The following is an 18361-nucleotide window of genomic DNA, read 5'->3' on the forward strand; positions in this document are numbered from 1 at the left end:
GAGTTGAGGGCCATCTTTAAGCTTTTATTACCATTAGGCACTCCCTGTGCAGCCACTCCCTGAGCGATTCCTCAAAAAGTGGACCAAGTAGACCAACATTTGCTAAATTTGGTGTAATTTATAAACTCCAAATAGGAAGGGTGTGTCCTGATTGCTTTAGGTGCTACTAGAAAAAAATATATACCGTACTTTATAGTGGTGATGGGGATAGGCTGACTATTGGGAAGTGAAAAGAGGAGTAGTATCCTTTGGGCATTGGCATTGTCCGGCATATAGTTCCGGTTTTCTGCTCCTATGCCGGAACAGAGTCCCGGAAGTATGGTACAGGTGTGCACATAACCTTAGGGAGAAAGCATTATTACAATAAAGTGTGTGTATAGACTCATCCGGCCAGGGCCCAATGATATCACGGCTACAGTATCACGCCCTGTGGCTTTTATATAGTTGTCATGCAGCTTCTCAGTATTTCTTAATGTCTGGGAATCCGGAGGAAAGATTTACAACTGTAAAATCAGAGGTGGAATCCAACCATAGTTCTCTGTTTTAATTTAGGTGTAGGTTCACATCTGCGCTATAGTTCCGGTATTTTATTCTGGCTAAGGATCAGAATACTGGAATCGCCAGATCCGACATATGCTGGACCGACCCGTTCCACTCTAGATACCATTCAGAAGAATGGGATCCCACAGGTTCTGGTGTGAATACCAACATTTTGCCAGACAAAATACTGCTGCATGCCGGAATCGGCAGCAGATACATGTGCACTTAGCCTAAGGGGCCATTCACATAACAGTAAGAGTTCTGTGTCCATATTGCAGACCCCAAATGGCGGGTCAGCAATACACAGACACCGGCCTGACTTGAATGGATCCGTGATCTGCAAAATATAGCAAAAGATAGGACATATCCTATCTTTTGCGGAGTAGAGGCATGGATCGGAACCCCACGGAAACACTTGGAAGTCTCGAGTCTGTGCATCCGCAACGCAAAAGATAGGACATGTCCTATCCTCTGCAGTATTTTGCGGATCGCTGACCCATTCAAGTCAATGGGTCTGCATCGCAATAAAGAATTTACACCGCTGGTGCCTATGCATTGCGGACTGCTATTTACCGTCTGCAGCACGGGCACGGCAACCATACGGTCGTGTGAATGAGCCCTAAGTGATATAAAATGGCGTATGTGTTGTTTGAGAGTTGGTTTGTGGTTTGTAATTTTTCTGCATTATATCAAGTTTGGTATATGACTACTGTGGGGTTTCGCTCTGGTAGATAGGGTAAGCGGACGCAGTACAGAGGCAAAAGACTAGTTCTTAACGCAAAACTTCAGGGTTTATTCACACTTGAGGCAAATGCACAAAACAATGCGTTACTTTGCAGTCTTGGTGTTTACTTCACACACAATGGAAAGTACATCTTGGAGTTACTTCACACAAATTAGAAAGTTAATATAAGACAAGTCACCTTGATGTCAGTTCTGCCTCCAGAAGTCCACGGCAGTCTTTAGGGGGCCTGTTTCCTCGGCCCATGGGTCTTAGCCAACCTGGCACCAAACCTCAGATCCCAAGACAGAGATCCTGCTGCTGAACCCAGCTGCCTATTTAAGGACAGCCAGGTGCTTCCAAAAACCCAGACCAGCAATTAGATGTTAGGTTCCCTTTGAAGCCCATCACTTACTTATTGAACATGCCTCACATACCCTTGAAAAAGCACTTCCTGCTGCTAATGCTTCATGTGCTGACGGCAGCTAGACGCTTAATAGCCAGTTTTTGGAAACGCACAAACTCCCCCTCACAAACTGATCTTATAACCAGCATAATGGAGGTCAGGAGAATGGAATACCCTTTGGCTACCCTGCTTAACCAGATTGATAGATTTGATCATACTTGGAAAACCTGGGATTTGGTATTTGGTGTCCCAGCCTAAATTAGGCTTTGTTCTCCCTCAGATACTTACCCCGGATGTATCCTGTCCTGTCTTGTCCTTTTTTATTTTATACTGGCTGATACTATTGACGCCACCTTTCAGAAGTAAAATTTAAAGATGTTGGCTTCTTCATGTGTTCAACCTGAATATGACTACTCTGCTTCCACTCATCTGGGGCATGTACCCAGCTGATTTTACGACCATTGCTATCCTCACTTTCTGTACCTTAACATAATGTTTTTACAATGGAAAAAATACGGTCTAAGCTACTGTTGTAAATTAATCTGTGTCTGAAACTTTAATAAACAGACAATTGAAAAAAGTATATAATCCAGTCTAGTATTTGACCCCACCTGGCTGTTTTCCCAGACCATTCCCCTCACTGTGTCACACTACATACAGCCAGGCTACCGGGAAGGCGTGCCATAAAAGAAAAGATACCGTAAAATAGTGTTTTGCTTTCAGGCGTGACACTGGAATAGTAGATAACAGTCGAATTGTGTTTTATTTCAGCAAGGTGGGAAGAAAACAGATGGCACATCCAAGCCTACAGATAAGAAAAGCAGTGAAACAGCGGAGGTAAGTCCACATCTTGTAGCAATATCATTTTATAGAAAGATCTTTTGTTCAACTATGCATGAAAATGTTGACGACTGTTCTTTGTTCATTTTGGTTGAAATCATCATTTTTGAATAAATTTCGAGTAATGTGTGTGGCCACCTTTAGGAAATGATGCAGATGTGCAGCGGCTTCAGCTTTTTTGCTTGTGGTAAAAAATAAATAAAAGGAAAACTGCACTTAACATCTTTGGAAACAAGCAAAATAAGTAAATCTCAAACGTGATGCAAATTTTATTAACGCTATTCTTCTGGCAGGAGGAATGCAGTGGACGTAGTACAGACACTGGAGCTTTTAACATAATATCTATGTCTTTGGTTTTGCTACAAAACAATAGATGTAGTGGTGGTAACAGGACGCTGAATAGGAAATAGCCTGTGATGTCCTGCTATTTGCATCTACCGAGTAATGTTCTCTGGGTTCACTGAGGATATGTGTTGCCTTTGATCACTGTAAAAGTGTAATGACCGGCGTCACGCAAAGGGAGGGAAATGGGAAGGCCGTGTCCAAGGGAGAGGGAAAGGTGGTGACCCCTGACTCACCTTGCGGCTGGCACCTGACTGCCCTGACGTCCCTAGACGGGTTCCTCACCCGTACGCCGATCACGTGCCTAAACCCTGGCTTTCCCTAAGATGAGCCCTATGTAGTGAACGGGGCGGTGGGATCACTAGTCCGCACCACTGACACTAAGAGAAAAACACCAAGGAGAGGACAGACAATACAGACAAACATATAATCCCAGGTGGGCGACAACAGCAGACCACAAAGGTCCAACAGGGACCCGGAGGGTAACGTTCTGGAACAACAACCAGGGAACACAGCTACACAGCTCCAGTGGGTCAGTATAGAAGTCCAGGCAGGAAGCTCTATATCTGGCAACCAGAGAAGTGAGAGAGGGGAATATAAGGAGGTTGGGATTGCTGGACAAGAAACAGCTGAGGAGAAGGAGCTACGGATCCCTGAGTGAGCCAAAAAGGGTTGCAAGGCAAACCCAGAAAGCTACCATAAAGAAACAGCACAATCTTACTACATAGAGCGCGCAGCCACCCGCTGCGACTTCCTGACCCCGGGTATAACGGAGTCAGGCGTGGCTCTTGACACCCTCGTGACAAAAAGTCACTGTTAAAGGAGCGGTCACTGTGAAAGTCACTGTTAAAGCGGCGGTCACCGTTAAAGGTGCGGCCATTGTGAAAGTCACTGTTATTTAATATAAAATTGCAATAAATAAATACCCGAGCAATGCCGGGTCATCAGCTAGTACCTAAATAATTTCACCATGGTGCTGAAATAGCACTTCTACACAGAGGCCAAGTAATACTACCATTGGTGTGAACGAGACCTAAGTTTGATGTGGATACTTGTGGTCCCGGCTATACTGAGAGGAAATGCCAAAGATAGGTGATATAATTAAGGATTCATGTACACAGGCAGATTCTCTGTCTATAGTGAGCGCTGCTTGGTTATATATCGAGCGCTGGTCGATTTTCTATTACTTCCAGTCTCACTGGTGAGTAACGGCTCATGCACACGATGTCACGGCGGACATGCACAGTTAAACAGAATACACACCAACCAGGCTCTGGACGAGAGACGGGGGAAGGGTCACCTCCTAATTTATCCCTGACCTCTTTCCCTACAATGCTCAGCCCACAGATCAAATCTTGATGGTAGATTTGCTGTGTCCACCAGCCTATGCTAACAGAACCCTGAACTCCCTGAGATGGTGAAGTGGGGAGAAAGGAACTGCCAGCTCGCACAGAACCTGGATGGGATAGATGACATAAACAACCAAAGACACTTATCTGCTGAGAGCAGGAACAAACAGCCAACGTTCCATCCTAGCTTCCAAGACCACAATGAAGAGTATAATCCGCTCAGAGCACCTTAGCTGAAGACTATTTAAACTAATGACTCCACCCAGTGCACCTGATGCGAGGCGGATCCAGCACAGCATCAAAACAAATACTAGACTCGTGCTGCAATCCTGGCTGACCTCCGCACATCGTCAGAGTGGGGCATGACACACGACCATTGTTGTTTTGTGGTCCTTTTTTCACGGATCCGTTGTTCAGTATCTGAGGTTTTTTTCTCTCTGATTTAAGTCCTCTTCCATTCCGTTATCGCACAAAACATATCCGTATGGTTTCCATATTTGATAGTTTTTTTTGCGGATCATATACAGTAACAGTAACTTTTTAATCACCAAACACATGATCAATATGGGCTGGGCATAGCATTTCTACAGTATGGATCCGCAAAATACGGATGACATACGGATGTGTTCCGTGTGCGTTCCGTATTTTTTGTGGACCCATTGACTTGAATAGGGCCTCTGACCGTGATTTGCGGACAATAATAGGACATGCGCTACTTTTTTGCGGAACAGCCATGCGGACAAACAGAAATATAAAATCTCAAAAAAATGTCTGTTTGTCCCACTTTCCCCAGCTCCTACCTACTGCTGTGTGCAGTTTAGTATGGTCAAAACTGCTGACAGACTCCATTTAAAGTATAAGCCAGTCTTCATTGCTCAGATGGATCGCTCTTTAGATTAGCAACACTTAGGAGTACATTTATCAACCCTGATTACCAGAAAACTGGGTTCAAAAAGTCACAGAGCTTGGCGCTTGCCATGCTTGTGCAAAAAAAAATTTTGTGGTGGAATTTTACACCTCACTTTACCAAAAAGCATATTTATTATAATCTATGCCAGGAAACCGGCATAGATTATACCTGATATCTAGATAACAAAGCCGTGCCAGCCATGTTGGATCCCATTCAGTTATAATAATAAGGGTGTCCATTAGGGTTCTGATATTTTTGGCAGTACGAATAGTACTGCAGACTACACTGTTCTTGACATCAGACATAGGCCTCATGCACATGACCGTATGCGTTTTTCGGTCCGCAAATCGCGGATCTTGGCCATGTGCATGCCGCCAATTTCTTTTTCACTGCAATAGCAATATCTTATCCTTGTCCGCAAAATGTACAATAATAGGACGTGTTCTATCTTTTTTGCAGGGCTGCAAATTTAATTTAATTTTAATTGTATTGAAATGAATGAGTCCGCATCCGATCCGCAAGGAAAGCAGATCAGATGCGGACCAAACATGCGGTCGTGTACATGAGCCCTTACCCTGTGTGAACAAGTCTAACATGTATTTGCCACTTTCTGATTTTTATCATGGACTGATATTCACTGAAAATATAGAAGCATCTTTTCAGTAAGTATTCTTGCCACATGCTAAGTGTAGATGTCAAGTCCTTTAATTCAGAGGCACTTGGTAACCCCCAGGACATAGTGGTGATAAGTGCTGATCACAGCTCCGTCTTACCAGGGTGTTCACAGTCATGTCCGTACATCAGGAATGCTGATATTCCTCATTCCACTTCTGTTCGTAGCTCTTCTGCAGGTATCTTCTAGGATTGTGCAAAACATTAACACGACACACCCAAACATAAAATGGCCAAGGTCTTCTCAGGCCTGTCACCTACTAGTCACTACACAAACACTTTGCCAGTGATTTACACACTTGTTTGTTGTAAAGTAGCGCATTCAGTGCAAATACACAGTATAACTATGCCGCCAACCACAAGATGAGCGGTTTATGGACAGTGAAACATAGGATCCTTTTTATACAAGTAAATTGCTGCCCGTTAGGCCACATGCGCACGGCGCGCATTACCGTGTGGATTTTATGTTCTGATTTTCATGCAGCGAATGCGCAGCGCAATACATCACCAGTAAAGTTAATGAGGTCTTCAAAATCTCCTCTACACGGAGCGGTAATTTGGAATGCCAGTTGTTTGTGCGGATGTTCAGTGCTGATTCAACGGTTTGCAATGCGTGAAAATCTATGCGGAAAATCTGCATAAGCTACACTGCCATGTGCACATGCCATTAATGAGCTCCAGCAATACAGCATATTGATTAAGTGCCATTTACATGCAGTAGTCATTGTGGGTAATGCGATAAACGATCATTAAAGGGGTTTCCAATTTGTTAATACTGATGATCTATTTGATTGTCCCTTAATGCCGCGTAAAAATGCAGTCACCCAACAAACCTAGGGTTGCACCGGGCATCGAATTATCAATACTTTTGTACCGGCTCACTGTCATAGAGGTCGGGTGCCGTCTATGTGATTCTGCCACCGGCACCCGCCTCCTTTATCTGTATTAAACGTTAATTATCTTCATTGGTGGCGCAGTGCACCCCCCCCCCCCCAGTATCAAAAACATTGGTGGCGCAGTGCGACTATTTCAGTATTAAAGTATATTAGCAAATGTTTGTCATGCCGTTATCCAATTTACTCTCTACTGAAACAGAACTCATTATAGATGGTAGCGTTAGTAGAAGGCCTTGTTTTCCCAAATCTTGAGTTTTGTACAAACAACTTTTTGGATGCAGAGGTTTCTGTGACATTGCTATGTGGCTGGTAATAAGTCACGGCCCTGATACTTCTCATTCAATGGCTTCACTCTGAAATGTGTTTTTTTTTTCTTCTAGTGTCTTTGTAGTCTGCCCTCTAGTGGTCAACCCAACATGTCAGAATTACTATTTAGGTCACCAAATAAACTAGTAAAAGGCTGTGATTTTTTGTTTGATCTGTCAATAATCAAAACAAAAAATAAGATTGAACACTAAGATTTGTTGCATAGACTCGAAATTCTGTAAATATCTTTTCAGAGCAGATCTTAGGAGACTTTCAAGTCAGAGTGTGTAGGGAAATTAAAGAGGTTTTCCGGGTGTTTAGTACTGATGGCCTATCCACAGGACAGGTCATCAATATCAGATCGTCAGGAGTCCAACACCTCCACCTATCAGCTTGTGTGCTGCATTTTAGTGCTCAGGTCCAGGGTCTATAGATTGATAGCGCCGGACATAAAAACGTAGTATGCAGCATTTTTCTTTCCAGCACTTTTTGACATCAGGTGTTATAAGTGATGCTCTGGATGTACGTGAACAATCCCATAGAAAACTATGGGATCAGTTCTGGCTTCAGAAAATGTGAGACTGATCACGGAGATATGTGAAGTAGGCCTAAGTTCTTATCCAGGAGGACAAAAGGTAACCCTCAAGTGTCACCAGGGCTGTGGAGTCGGTAGATAAATGGTCCGACTCCTCAGTTTTTGGTAACTCCGACTCCTCTGTATTTAATATGCAAATGTATTTTATACTATAAAATACATTTGCATATTAAATACAGAGGAGTCGGAGTTGTCGGACCATTTATCTACCGACTCCACAGCCCTGAGTGTCACCTATTGGATTTCTACCCTACAAGTCAACAGCAAACACGCATTGCAACAGCACTCTGCAAACGTTGGATATATAGATTATTTATGTTACTAATGCTACATCTAATATATAAACCTGAGTGTATATGTGTGTGTGTGTGTGTGTGTGTATGTATTTCCGCTAAAGGAATCCGCACCGTCGCATTTACAATCACGAAATTTGACACACAGGTACATCAGGTGTCCGGGAAGGTTTTAGACTCTCAGGTCTCAGCTCTCTAGCACATACCGTTCCCGAGATATTCCCAAAAAATGCATTAGCCAATAGAAGCCTGTTCACATGACCCTTATCAGCCAATAGAAGCTCGCAGGCCCTTAGTCTCCACATACACACAGTTTTACTCCACGTTTCCATAACAACCCAGCCATTTTTTCTTCACTGCTGTAGGTCAGCTTTAAAGGAAATCTGTCACCAGGATAATAGCTATTGAAGTAAAGCCATAGTCTAATAGCACTTAGTCCCTTATTTCCAGATGTGCCTTTGTTCCAGCAATAGATATTTTTATCCTCTGAAAATCCAGTTTATTTGGTATGCAAATGAGCCAGTAAGGTGCCCAGAGGGGCGTCACTCTTGCAGGAAGGAGCCCAGACTCGGCCCCTGCCACAATGTGTCCACCCTCCCCTCCTACATCACATTCAAGCCATAACTTTGCCCCCCTTTTCCCTGCTCCCAGCATGAGGGCAGGCTTGACCACTAGCAGGAGGGGTGCCTGGGCTCCTTTCTGCAAGAGTGACGCCCCTCTGGGCACCTTACTGGCTCATTTGCATACCAAATAAACTGGATTTTCAGAAGATAGAAAACATCTATTGCTGAAACAAAGGCACATCTTGAAATAAGGTACTAAGTGCTATTACATGGCTTTACTTCAATAGCTATTATCCTGGTGACAGATTGCTGTGGATTACGCTGTTAAGGGAACGGAGTGCTGTGGAGGTCACAGTTCAGGGGGAAGGTAGGGTGACCATTCAGGCCACCCTCAAAAGACGGATTTAAAACCCCGCCCCCAAGTCACGCTAAGTCACGCCCTGACTCAGTCCAGCCACGCCCCTTCCAACTCCGCAGTCGACAGGGATTGAAAAAATGAAGGTAAAAATCAACTTCTGTCAGCTGCAGGGGTGGGAGGGAGGGTGACTTCTCCCTGCAGCTCACGCTCAGACAGCACAGTGCTGCTGTCTGAGAGTGAGCTGTTCAAAAGGACATCCCTGTGTCCTTCCAGGACCTGCGCCGGTGTCCTGCCTAAAATCCCTGTGTCCGTCCAGGTGTCCTGCCTAAAACCGGAACTCTGGCCACCCTAGGTGCAGGCTGCTGTGGAGGTCACAATTAAGGGGACGGTCTGCTATGGAGGTCACTGTTAAAGGGGCAGCTGCTGTGGAAGTCTCTGTTAAGGGGGCCGGGAATGGTGGAGGTCACTGGTAAGAGGACTGTAACCTATGGTCAATGTTAAGGGGCGGGAGCTGTAGAGGTCACTGTTAAGAGGGCGGGGTGCTGTGGAACTCAGTGTTAAAGGGACAGGCTGCTGTGAAGGTCAAAGTTAAGGGGGTGGGCTACTGTGGACGTCCCATTTTAAGGAGACGCTGCACTGTGGGGGGGCTGTGGAGGTCACTGTTAAGGCGGCGGGGTGCTGTAGATGTCACTGTTATAGTGGATACTGTCAATATCTTTTAACGACACGCACAAACATTAAATTAAATAGATTAAATATACCCGTGCGACGCCAGGTCCTTCAGCTGGTTAACTGTATACATGAACATGAGGTCTTAGCAGACGCTTTGTTCAAAATAAGATTGCCCATCTACTACAACAGGTTTCCTCTTATAGATGGGAATCTGCTCCAAAATGACTCCTCCTTGGGCCTAGGCCTCAAATTAATTTATAGAAAGTAGGACCTAGTTGTATACTGCTCTATTTGGGTAGCTGGTCTGACCTTTTAAACAGGTCTTGGAGCAGTGATTTGGGATATTACAGTAGCTAAAACCAGAATTGTTTCCATAATAAAGAGACACCCACCCACAGATTTCTGTTTTAGGGTGCTTGCCCCTTGTCAGTGCAGAGCAGGATTGGCTGGGTGAGTGGCTTTGACGTTGTAGTGCCCATAGTACTGCCCAACAAAGAAGTAAAAGTGCTTTACGATTCTAAACCTGCCACACCAGTGTCTACCTAATAGTACCTTCTGCATGTAACCGTGTCTACCACAACGTAATAGTTCCTGCTACAGCGTCCATACTACATCAGTACCCTTTTAGTACCTGCCCTGTAAAGAGACATAGCTGATGCCTGCCTATAGAGAATACATCTGAAAGCCCCCAAAGTATTCTGAGCTTTAGGATTTTGGGTAAATTGATGCTTCTTATAAGAGAAGACAGACCACTAAATGCCTAAGGTGAAGGATCTTTTTTGGTGTTTCATGGGAATGGTCAAGCAGTTCACGCAGTACTACATGGTTTGGGTAATTAGTTTTGCTGCTCGCTTTACAACTACAGGGAGTGCAGAATTATTAGGCAAATGAGTATTTTGACCACATCATCCTCTTTATGCATGTTGTATTACTCCAAGCGGTATAGGCTCGAAAGCCTACTACCAATTAAGCATATTAGGTGATGTGCATCTCTGTAATGAGAAGGGGTGTGGTCTAATGACATCAACACCCTATATCAGGTGTGCATAATTATTAGGCAACTTCCTTTCCTTTGGCAAAATGGGTCAAAAAGAAGGACTTGACAGGCTCAGAAAAGTCAAAAATAGTGAGATATCTTGCAGAGGGATGCAGCACTCTTAAAATTGCAAAGCTTCTGAAGCGTGATCATCGAACAATCAAGCGTTTCATTCAAAATAGTCAACAGGGTCGCAAGAAGCGTGTGGAAAAACCAAGGCGCAAAATAACTGCCCATGAACTGAGAAAAGTCAAGCGTGCAGCTGCCAAGATGCCACTTGCCACCAGTTTGGCCATATTTCAGAGCTGCAACATCACTGGAGTGCCCAAAAGCACAAGGTGTGCAATACTCAGAGACATGGCCAAGGTAAGAAAGGCTGAAAGACGACCACCACTGAACAAGACACACAAGCTGAAACGTCAAGACTGGGCCAAGAAATATCTCAAGACTGATTTTTCTAAGGTTTTATGGACTGAGGAAATGAGAGTGAGTCTTGATGGGCCAGATGGAGTGATCGCTGCTATCGCTCATCCCCATACAAAACATTGCTCCTGGGCAGCAGAGTGATGGTTAGACATCACGATCTGCTGCCTGGGAACGATGCTTGGGGTGTCCGCATTAGGGATCGACCGATTAGCGGAATTACCGTTATTATTGGCTGATATTCAGGATTTTGTACATTATCGGTATCAGCAACTAACCTTGCCGATATACCGATAATGCGTACAAAGCGAATACTAGTGAGCGCTTCCATTATGGAAGCGAGCACTAGTATGCATCGGGTGCCGGGAGCAGGGATGAAGCGCAACAAGCGCTTCCGATACTCCCTGGTCTTCTTTGATGGGGCCCGCGCTGCACTGTCCTGACCCCGTACAGCGTCAGGACGTAGTGCGCACACTATGACCTGACGCTGAACGCTGTCAGGTGACAGTGCAGCGCGGGCCGGAGAACACAGGGGAGCAAGACGCCGGACCCGGAGATGAAGAGGAGCCGCGGCACAGGAGAGGTGAGGAGTTTATTTTATTCATCTGAGGTCTGATAGGGGTTAATAAAGGTCTGATCTGAGGTCTGATAGGGGTTAATAAAGGTCTGATCTGAGGTCTGATAAGGGTTAATAATGGTTTGATCTGAGGTCTGATAGGGGTTAATAATGGTTTGATCTGAGGTCTGATAGGGGTTAATAAAGGTCTGATCTGAGGTCTGATAGGGGTTAATAAAGGTCTGATAGGGGTTAATAAAGGACTGATCTGAGGTCTGATAGGGGTTAATAAAGTCAATGGGGGGGATGGTGTGGAAATTTGCATTTGGCACTAGTATATTATAAATGTAAATTATAAATTGACTACCAACTTAGGGCTTTATTAATTTATAATTTACATTTATAATATACTAGTGCCAAATGCAAATTTCCACCACCTCAGTGACTACCAACTAATATAATATATATTATGAGATATAAAATATCGGTATAAATTATCGGCTATCGGCCTGAAAGTTCACAGATTATCGGTATCGGCTCTAAAAAATCAATATCGGACGATCCCTAGTCCGCATCTCTAATCATTTCACCTGATGAACAAGCATTTCGGGTGATCTGCGGCACCTTTAGACGGGCAGATTATTGGGAACGAGTGTTCGTAGGAACGTTTTACCCCCCCCCCCCCGATAATTGGCCTGATATTCAGGCCGTGTAAATCCACCTGAACTACTGACCTACAGTCATCTACACATTAGCTCTTTATTGCTTTGAAGCTTGGGAGTCTGATGGCATATCAGTAGACCAGAGGTTATGCCGTATATAGTACTGGAGGAGGATGTGATAACGGCAGTGTGGAGCCTGGAAATACAGAACTGCTTGGCAGCTGCATGCAGAGTAATTCCTTATCTGCGTGCTTCCATTTCTAAGCGCTTAGGTAATAAAGCTGCCTGTCTACTAAAAAGCCTCAGTCCGCTAATAGTCACTGCCTTCCGCTAATAGTCACTGCCTTAAAGGCGTAGTACTGTTTCAGCAAGTAAATGGTACTTGTATGGTGAAAAGTTAGAAGTTATATTTCCTAATATACTTTCTGCAGGCTCGGACTGAATGACAGGGGAGCAGGTGAATTCCCTGCTGGGCCCCTGAGCCAGGTTGGGCCCCTAGTCCTCCACCCCCTGCACTACACACAGGTTGGGAGGGCAGAGCATCTCAACCAGCCTGTGCATCCATATAAAAAGTGGGTATATTTACCACACTAGCCAGCCTATTATTATTAGACACATCAGGAGACCGGGTGGACTTCTGGGCAGGCCGGCCAGTATCTTTCCCCAGCGGCCCACCTTCTTGATGTCACTGCAGGGGCTCCCGTCATCAATCATCTTGAAGCGTCTTGCTGCTGCCCGCTGCTGCGTGGTCATGGGTTCCTGGCTGATATAGCTATGAGGGCTGTAATTCAAGGCAGGCAGCGGGATACTGACAGGGGGCTCCAGGACAGAACTATCTAAGGGTGCATTCACATGTTCAATCTTTTTTGCAGGGCTGCAGAACGGACATACGGATTGAAATGAATAGGTCTGCATCCATTCCGCAGAAAATGTGGATCGGATGCAGAACAAAAATATGGTTGTGTGAATGGGGCCTAAGCCACAGGCCAGGCAGCGTGCTACTGAAAGAAATGTTTTAGGGATTTGCAAACAGAGGTTAGGTAATATCTGCATGTAGCTGTACAGTGGGCCCCCAGAATGAATTTTATTGTGGGCCCTAAGCACCCCAGTCCGCCACTGACTTTCTGTATCAGTCCTGGATTTCAGTATCTCTGCTTGCATTCATCCAACAAGAAGTGTTCAGTGTTTACTCCCTGGGGATGCAAATGGGTCCTCTTAACCTGCACACTCCGCCTATCTACAGATATAAAGAAAACTTAAGGGGACTTGTTACCTCCTTTATGCTGCTCCCACCGAGGGCAGCATGATGACGTGGCATACTTGCTGCTGAGAATTTACAGATTAAGGGCTCATGCACACGAAAGTATATATTTTACAGACCGCAAAACACGGATCCGCAAAAAATATGGATGACGTCCGTGTGACATCCGTATTGCATCCTTTTTTCCCCCCAATCCATTGTAACAATGCCTATCTTTGTCTGCAAAACTGACAAGAATAGGACATGTTCTAACTTTTTTGTGGAACGGCCATGTGGGCATATAGAAATGGAATGCACACAGAGTCATTTCCGTTTTTTTGGTGAACCCATTGAAGTGAATGGTTCTGCATACGGGCCGCAAAAAAAAAAAACATAACGGACAAGGAAAAAAAAATATTGTGCATGGTGTGCATGAGCCCTAATACTGGAGGCACACACCGGAGAAGAGTCACAGAGTCCAGCTTATTCATGAGCTTCCGCTCTTTCTGCCCACCCATTGATGATTGACAGTTGTCCTTTAGTGAGAGAACCGACTGGCCGGTTTTCCATTCCTTTCTGGCATTTTCGGCAGTCAGAGTAGCACAGTCTACCACACTATTCTGTCTAGTGAAAATGCTCTATTTTGTGCATTTTTCACGCAACGCAGGCCCCATAGAAGTGAATAGGGCTGCGTGAAAATCGCAAGCATCCGCAAGCATGGGCGGATGCGGTGAGATTTTCACGCACGGTTGCTAGGTGACCATCGGGATGGAGACCCGATCATTATTATTTTCCCTTATAACATGGTTATAAGGGAAAATAATAGCATTCTGAATACAGAACGCATAGTACAATAGTGCTAGAGGGGTTAAAAAAAATAAAATAATATTTAAACTCACCTTAGTCCACTTGATCGCGCAGCCCGGCTTCTCTTCTGTCTCCTTCTTTGCTGATTGCAGGAAAAGGACCTGTGGTGACGTCACTCCGGTCATCACATAGTCCATCACATGATCCATCACCATGGTAAAAGATCATGTGATGACCGGAGTGACGCCACCACAGGTCCTTTTCCTGCAATCAGCAAAGAAGGAGACAGAAGAGAAGCCGGGCTGCGCGATCAAGTGGATTAAGGTGAGTTTAATTATTTTTTATTTATTTTTTTAACCCCTCCAGCGCTATTTTACTATGCATTCTGTATTCAAAATGCTATTATTTTCCCTTATAACCATGTTATAAGGGAAAATAATAATAATCGGGTCTCCATCCCTATCGTCTCCTAGCAACCGTGTGTGAAAATCGCACCGCATCCGCACTTGCTTGCGGATGCTTGCGATTTTCACGCAGCCCCATTCACTTCTATGGGGCCTGCGTTGCGTGAAAAACGCACAAAATAGAGCTTGCTGCGATTTTCACGCAACGCACAAGTGATGCGTGAAAATCACCGCTCATGTAAACAGCCCCATAGAAATGAATGGGTCATGAATGCAGGTGCAATACGTTCAACTCACGCATTGCACCCGCGCGGAAAACTCGCCCGTGTGAAAGGGGCCTTAGTATCTACGAGACCCAATTCCCCATCCCCACAACCCTTTGATCCGCAGACAGTCCATGTTTTATGTCCAGAACATGGATGCAAAAATATTGCTGTATCACGGTGTTGTAATACTGATCATGCGGATTTAGGCCTCATGCACACGTCCGTATGTATTTTGTGTGTTCCGGAATTTTGTATTTTCTCCATTTAAAAACTGTACAGTGACTGAACTGAAGACATCCTGATGCATACTGAACGGATTTCTCTCCATTCAGAATGCATTAGGATAAAACTGATCAGTTTTTTTCCGGTATTATTTGAACCCCTAGGATGGAACTCAATACCTGAAAAGTTTAACGCAAGTTTGAAAGTACCCTAACCTGAAATTACCTAAACTGAATAGTTTTTATGGTTTGCCCTTCCGCTGCAGATGACTTATTCTTTAGTACTGTCATATACAATGTTTGTCTTGTTTATGGAATGAATGGATTCTTCTTGAAGGAATGCAGACATAATTATGTAGATTCATTAACATATCTTTAAAATAAGGGATGTGTTACTATCACAGCCAACAGGGTTGCCAACCCAATATTTTCTTTTTTTCTGAACAACATATCCTACTCATGGACAGCCAACATTTTTTAAGGACAAATAGGAAAACTAAAATAAACCACAAAGTGATATATATATTGTGACAACCGTCTTGCAAGTATTTTCCTTCCAGCATGTCCGGCTGGACTGGTTTCTAGCCAGGTGAGGTCAAATACTGGACCAGAGTTTAAGTGCTGGTCTGGGTTTTGGCAGCAGCTGGCTGTCCTTAAATATGCAGCTGGGCTCAGCAGAGATGTCTCTGTTTTTGGGATCTGAGGCTTTGTGCCATGCCTGAGAGCTGCATGCTGTGGAAACAGGCCCCCTAAAGCCTGCTGTGGACTACTGGAGGCAGAACTGCCAGCAAGGTGACTTGTGTTGTATGAACTTTCCATTATGTGTGAATTAACACCAAGACTGCAAAGTTATGTGCTGTTTTGTGCAATTGCCTCAAGCGTGAATAAACACTGACGTTTTGAGTTAAGAACTTGTATTTTGCCTCTATAGTGCACCCGCTTACCCTGTCTACCAGAGCAAAACCCCACAATATGAACAGTAGTTTAGGATACTGATAGCTGGAATAGACATTAGTTGCAATCACAATAACCTGCAGCGTAGAAGAAAACAGACACATTAATTTTACATGAGCAGTGGAAAAATATTCCCACAGGTTATTATTGAACATCACCACTGCAGCCAGACACTGTTCTTAGCAGTGGACCTCTCAGGACATTGATTGTATACCACCCACATTGTGCCCCCTCACAGTACTTATATCCACATTGTGCCCCATCACAGTAGTTATGCCGACATTGTGCCCCCTCACAGTAGTAATGCCCACATTGTGCCCCCTCACAGTAGTAAGGACCACATTGTGCCCCCTCACTGTAGTTAGGACCACATTGTGCCCCTTCACAGTAGTAATACCCACATTGTGCTCCCTTGTAGTAATGCCCACATTGTGCCCCCTCGTAGTAGTTATGCCCACATAGTCCCCCTCACAGTAGTAGTACACACATTGTGCCCCTCTCACAGTAGTAATGCCCACATTCTGCCTCCTCACAGTAGTAATATCCACATTGTGCCCCCTCACAGTAGTAATGCACACATTTTGCCCCCTCACTGTAGTTATAACCACATTGTGCCCCTTCACAGTAGTAATACCCACATTGTGCCCCCTCGTAGTAGTAATGACCACATAGTCCCCCTCACAGTAGTAATACACACTTTGTTTTCCCTCACAGTAGTAATATCCACATTCTGCCCCCTCACAGTAGCAATGCCCACATTCTGCCCGTTTCAGTAGTGCCCTCTCCAGCTTCATTAGTAAAAGAAAACACAAGTACTCATCTTTCCCTGATGATCGCGTAGATGTGACGTTCCCCAGCAGCAGAATGATGTGGTCACACACACGCCGCGCTGCTGTGCTGTGTAGGAAGAGGCTGATTCCCGGGCCTGAACGTTCCTCCTATACAGCCCAGCAGCGCCATGTGTGGCTGCTGTGGAGCACTGCAGCTCAGCTGAATAGTGGAGCGGAGCGGCTCCCTGCTTCCCCATGTATATCAACTGCCCAGACACACCCTCAACCCTCTACGTGCCCCACTCGCCCTTACCCCCCCATACACACACTTCCTGCTATGGCTTATAGAATTAAAGTCCAAATTGCACCTAATAATGAAAAAATATACAAGTTGAGGTCTATTTTACAGGTAGGAAGCAAATAGTTTCTGGAGTAGTTAAGTAAGTTTATTATAGATTTGCTGTCACCTCTCCTGACATGTCTGTTTTAGTAACTACCGGTACTTGCATTCCCCAAGTAATAATGTTTCTGGAGCATCTGCTCTTGTTACTCTATGTTGTGCCATTCCCTTATTATTTCTACTAGAAGTTATGAATGAATTGCTAGCAGCCTGCAGTAACGGTACAGGGGTTGCCCGAGAGAAGTGAAGATCCCTCCAGTTGCCTGAGTAAAAAAAAACAAAAAAACACCTTATACCTACCCTTTTTTCCAAGGCCGTACTCTGCAGCACTGGTCTGGTCCTCCTGCTGCTGCTTCACAGTGTCGATAACGTGCAGGTGTACGGAACATCACCACTGCAGCCAGACACTGTACAGTCTAACACCAGAAGCACTGATTGAACAGACACAGCCGCTACTGGTAACACCCAGCAGTACCTTTACTGCAGACTGCTGGCAATTTATTTGTAAACTTCTAGCAGGAATAATACAGACATGGCACAACGTAGAGTCATAAGAATCGAGGCTCCAGAAATTGATATTTTATGAAGGATGTACCAGTAAGTAGCTGCTAGAACAGATCTGTCAGGAGAACTGACAAGTCCTCTTTATTGCTCATTTATTTATCAGGTCAAAAAGAGGAACAGAAAGAATTGAGTCAAAAAGAGGGACACGAGGGAGGCATGTGATTGGTTGCAGCAGTTGTACTGTAGTTCGTAAACAAGCCGGAGGACCAGATCAGTGCCACGAAGACTGTGCTGGAGAAACGCTTGATTAGAGGATTATTTTTTATTTTAGGGTATTGCAAGGCTTGTCCACATCTTTGGTGACCCTATAATAGTAATACGTGTTTTATATTGATGACGTATCCTCAGGATAGGACATTAGTACCTGATCAGTGGGGGTCTAACACTAGGGACCTCTGCCCATCAGCTGTTTGAGGAGGCCTCCTCGCAGCTTACCAAGCACAGTGCTGTACATTAGATAGAGGCTGTGTTTGGTGTCGCAGCACAGCCCCATTGACTTGAATGGTACTGAGCTGTGCCTAGGCCCTGTGACCGATGAACGTGACATCACTGGCTTATTGCAACCTGCAAGAAGACCTCGGCACTCACTGGAGTG

At 44.8% G+C, this 18361-nt stretch overlaps 1 protein-coding gene across 5 annotated transcripts in view; it reads left to right on the forward strand.

The window, feature by feature from the left end:
* Nucleotides 1-18361, forward strand: part of CAST (calpastatin) — a 205614-nt gene that overhangs the window by 46422 nt on the left and 140831 nt on the right. For all 5 annotated transcript variants that reach the window (XM_040421563.1, XM_040421568.1, XM_040421562.1 and 2 more), the window contains one exon: nt 2439-2504. In XM_040421563.1, coding sequence (XP_040277497.1) covers nt 2439-2504 — 66 coding nt within the window. The remainder of the gene's footprint in view (nt 1-2438; nt 2505-18361) is intronic.

Source organism: Bufo bufo, chromosome 2 (genome assembly GCF_905171765.1).
Source record: "Bufo bufo chromosome 2, aBufBuf1.1, whole genome shotgun sequence".
Lineage (NCBI taxonomy): Eukaryota > Metazoa > Chordata > Amphibia > Anura > Bufonidae > Bufo > Bufo bufo.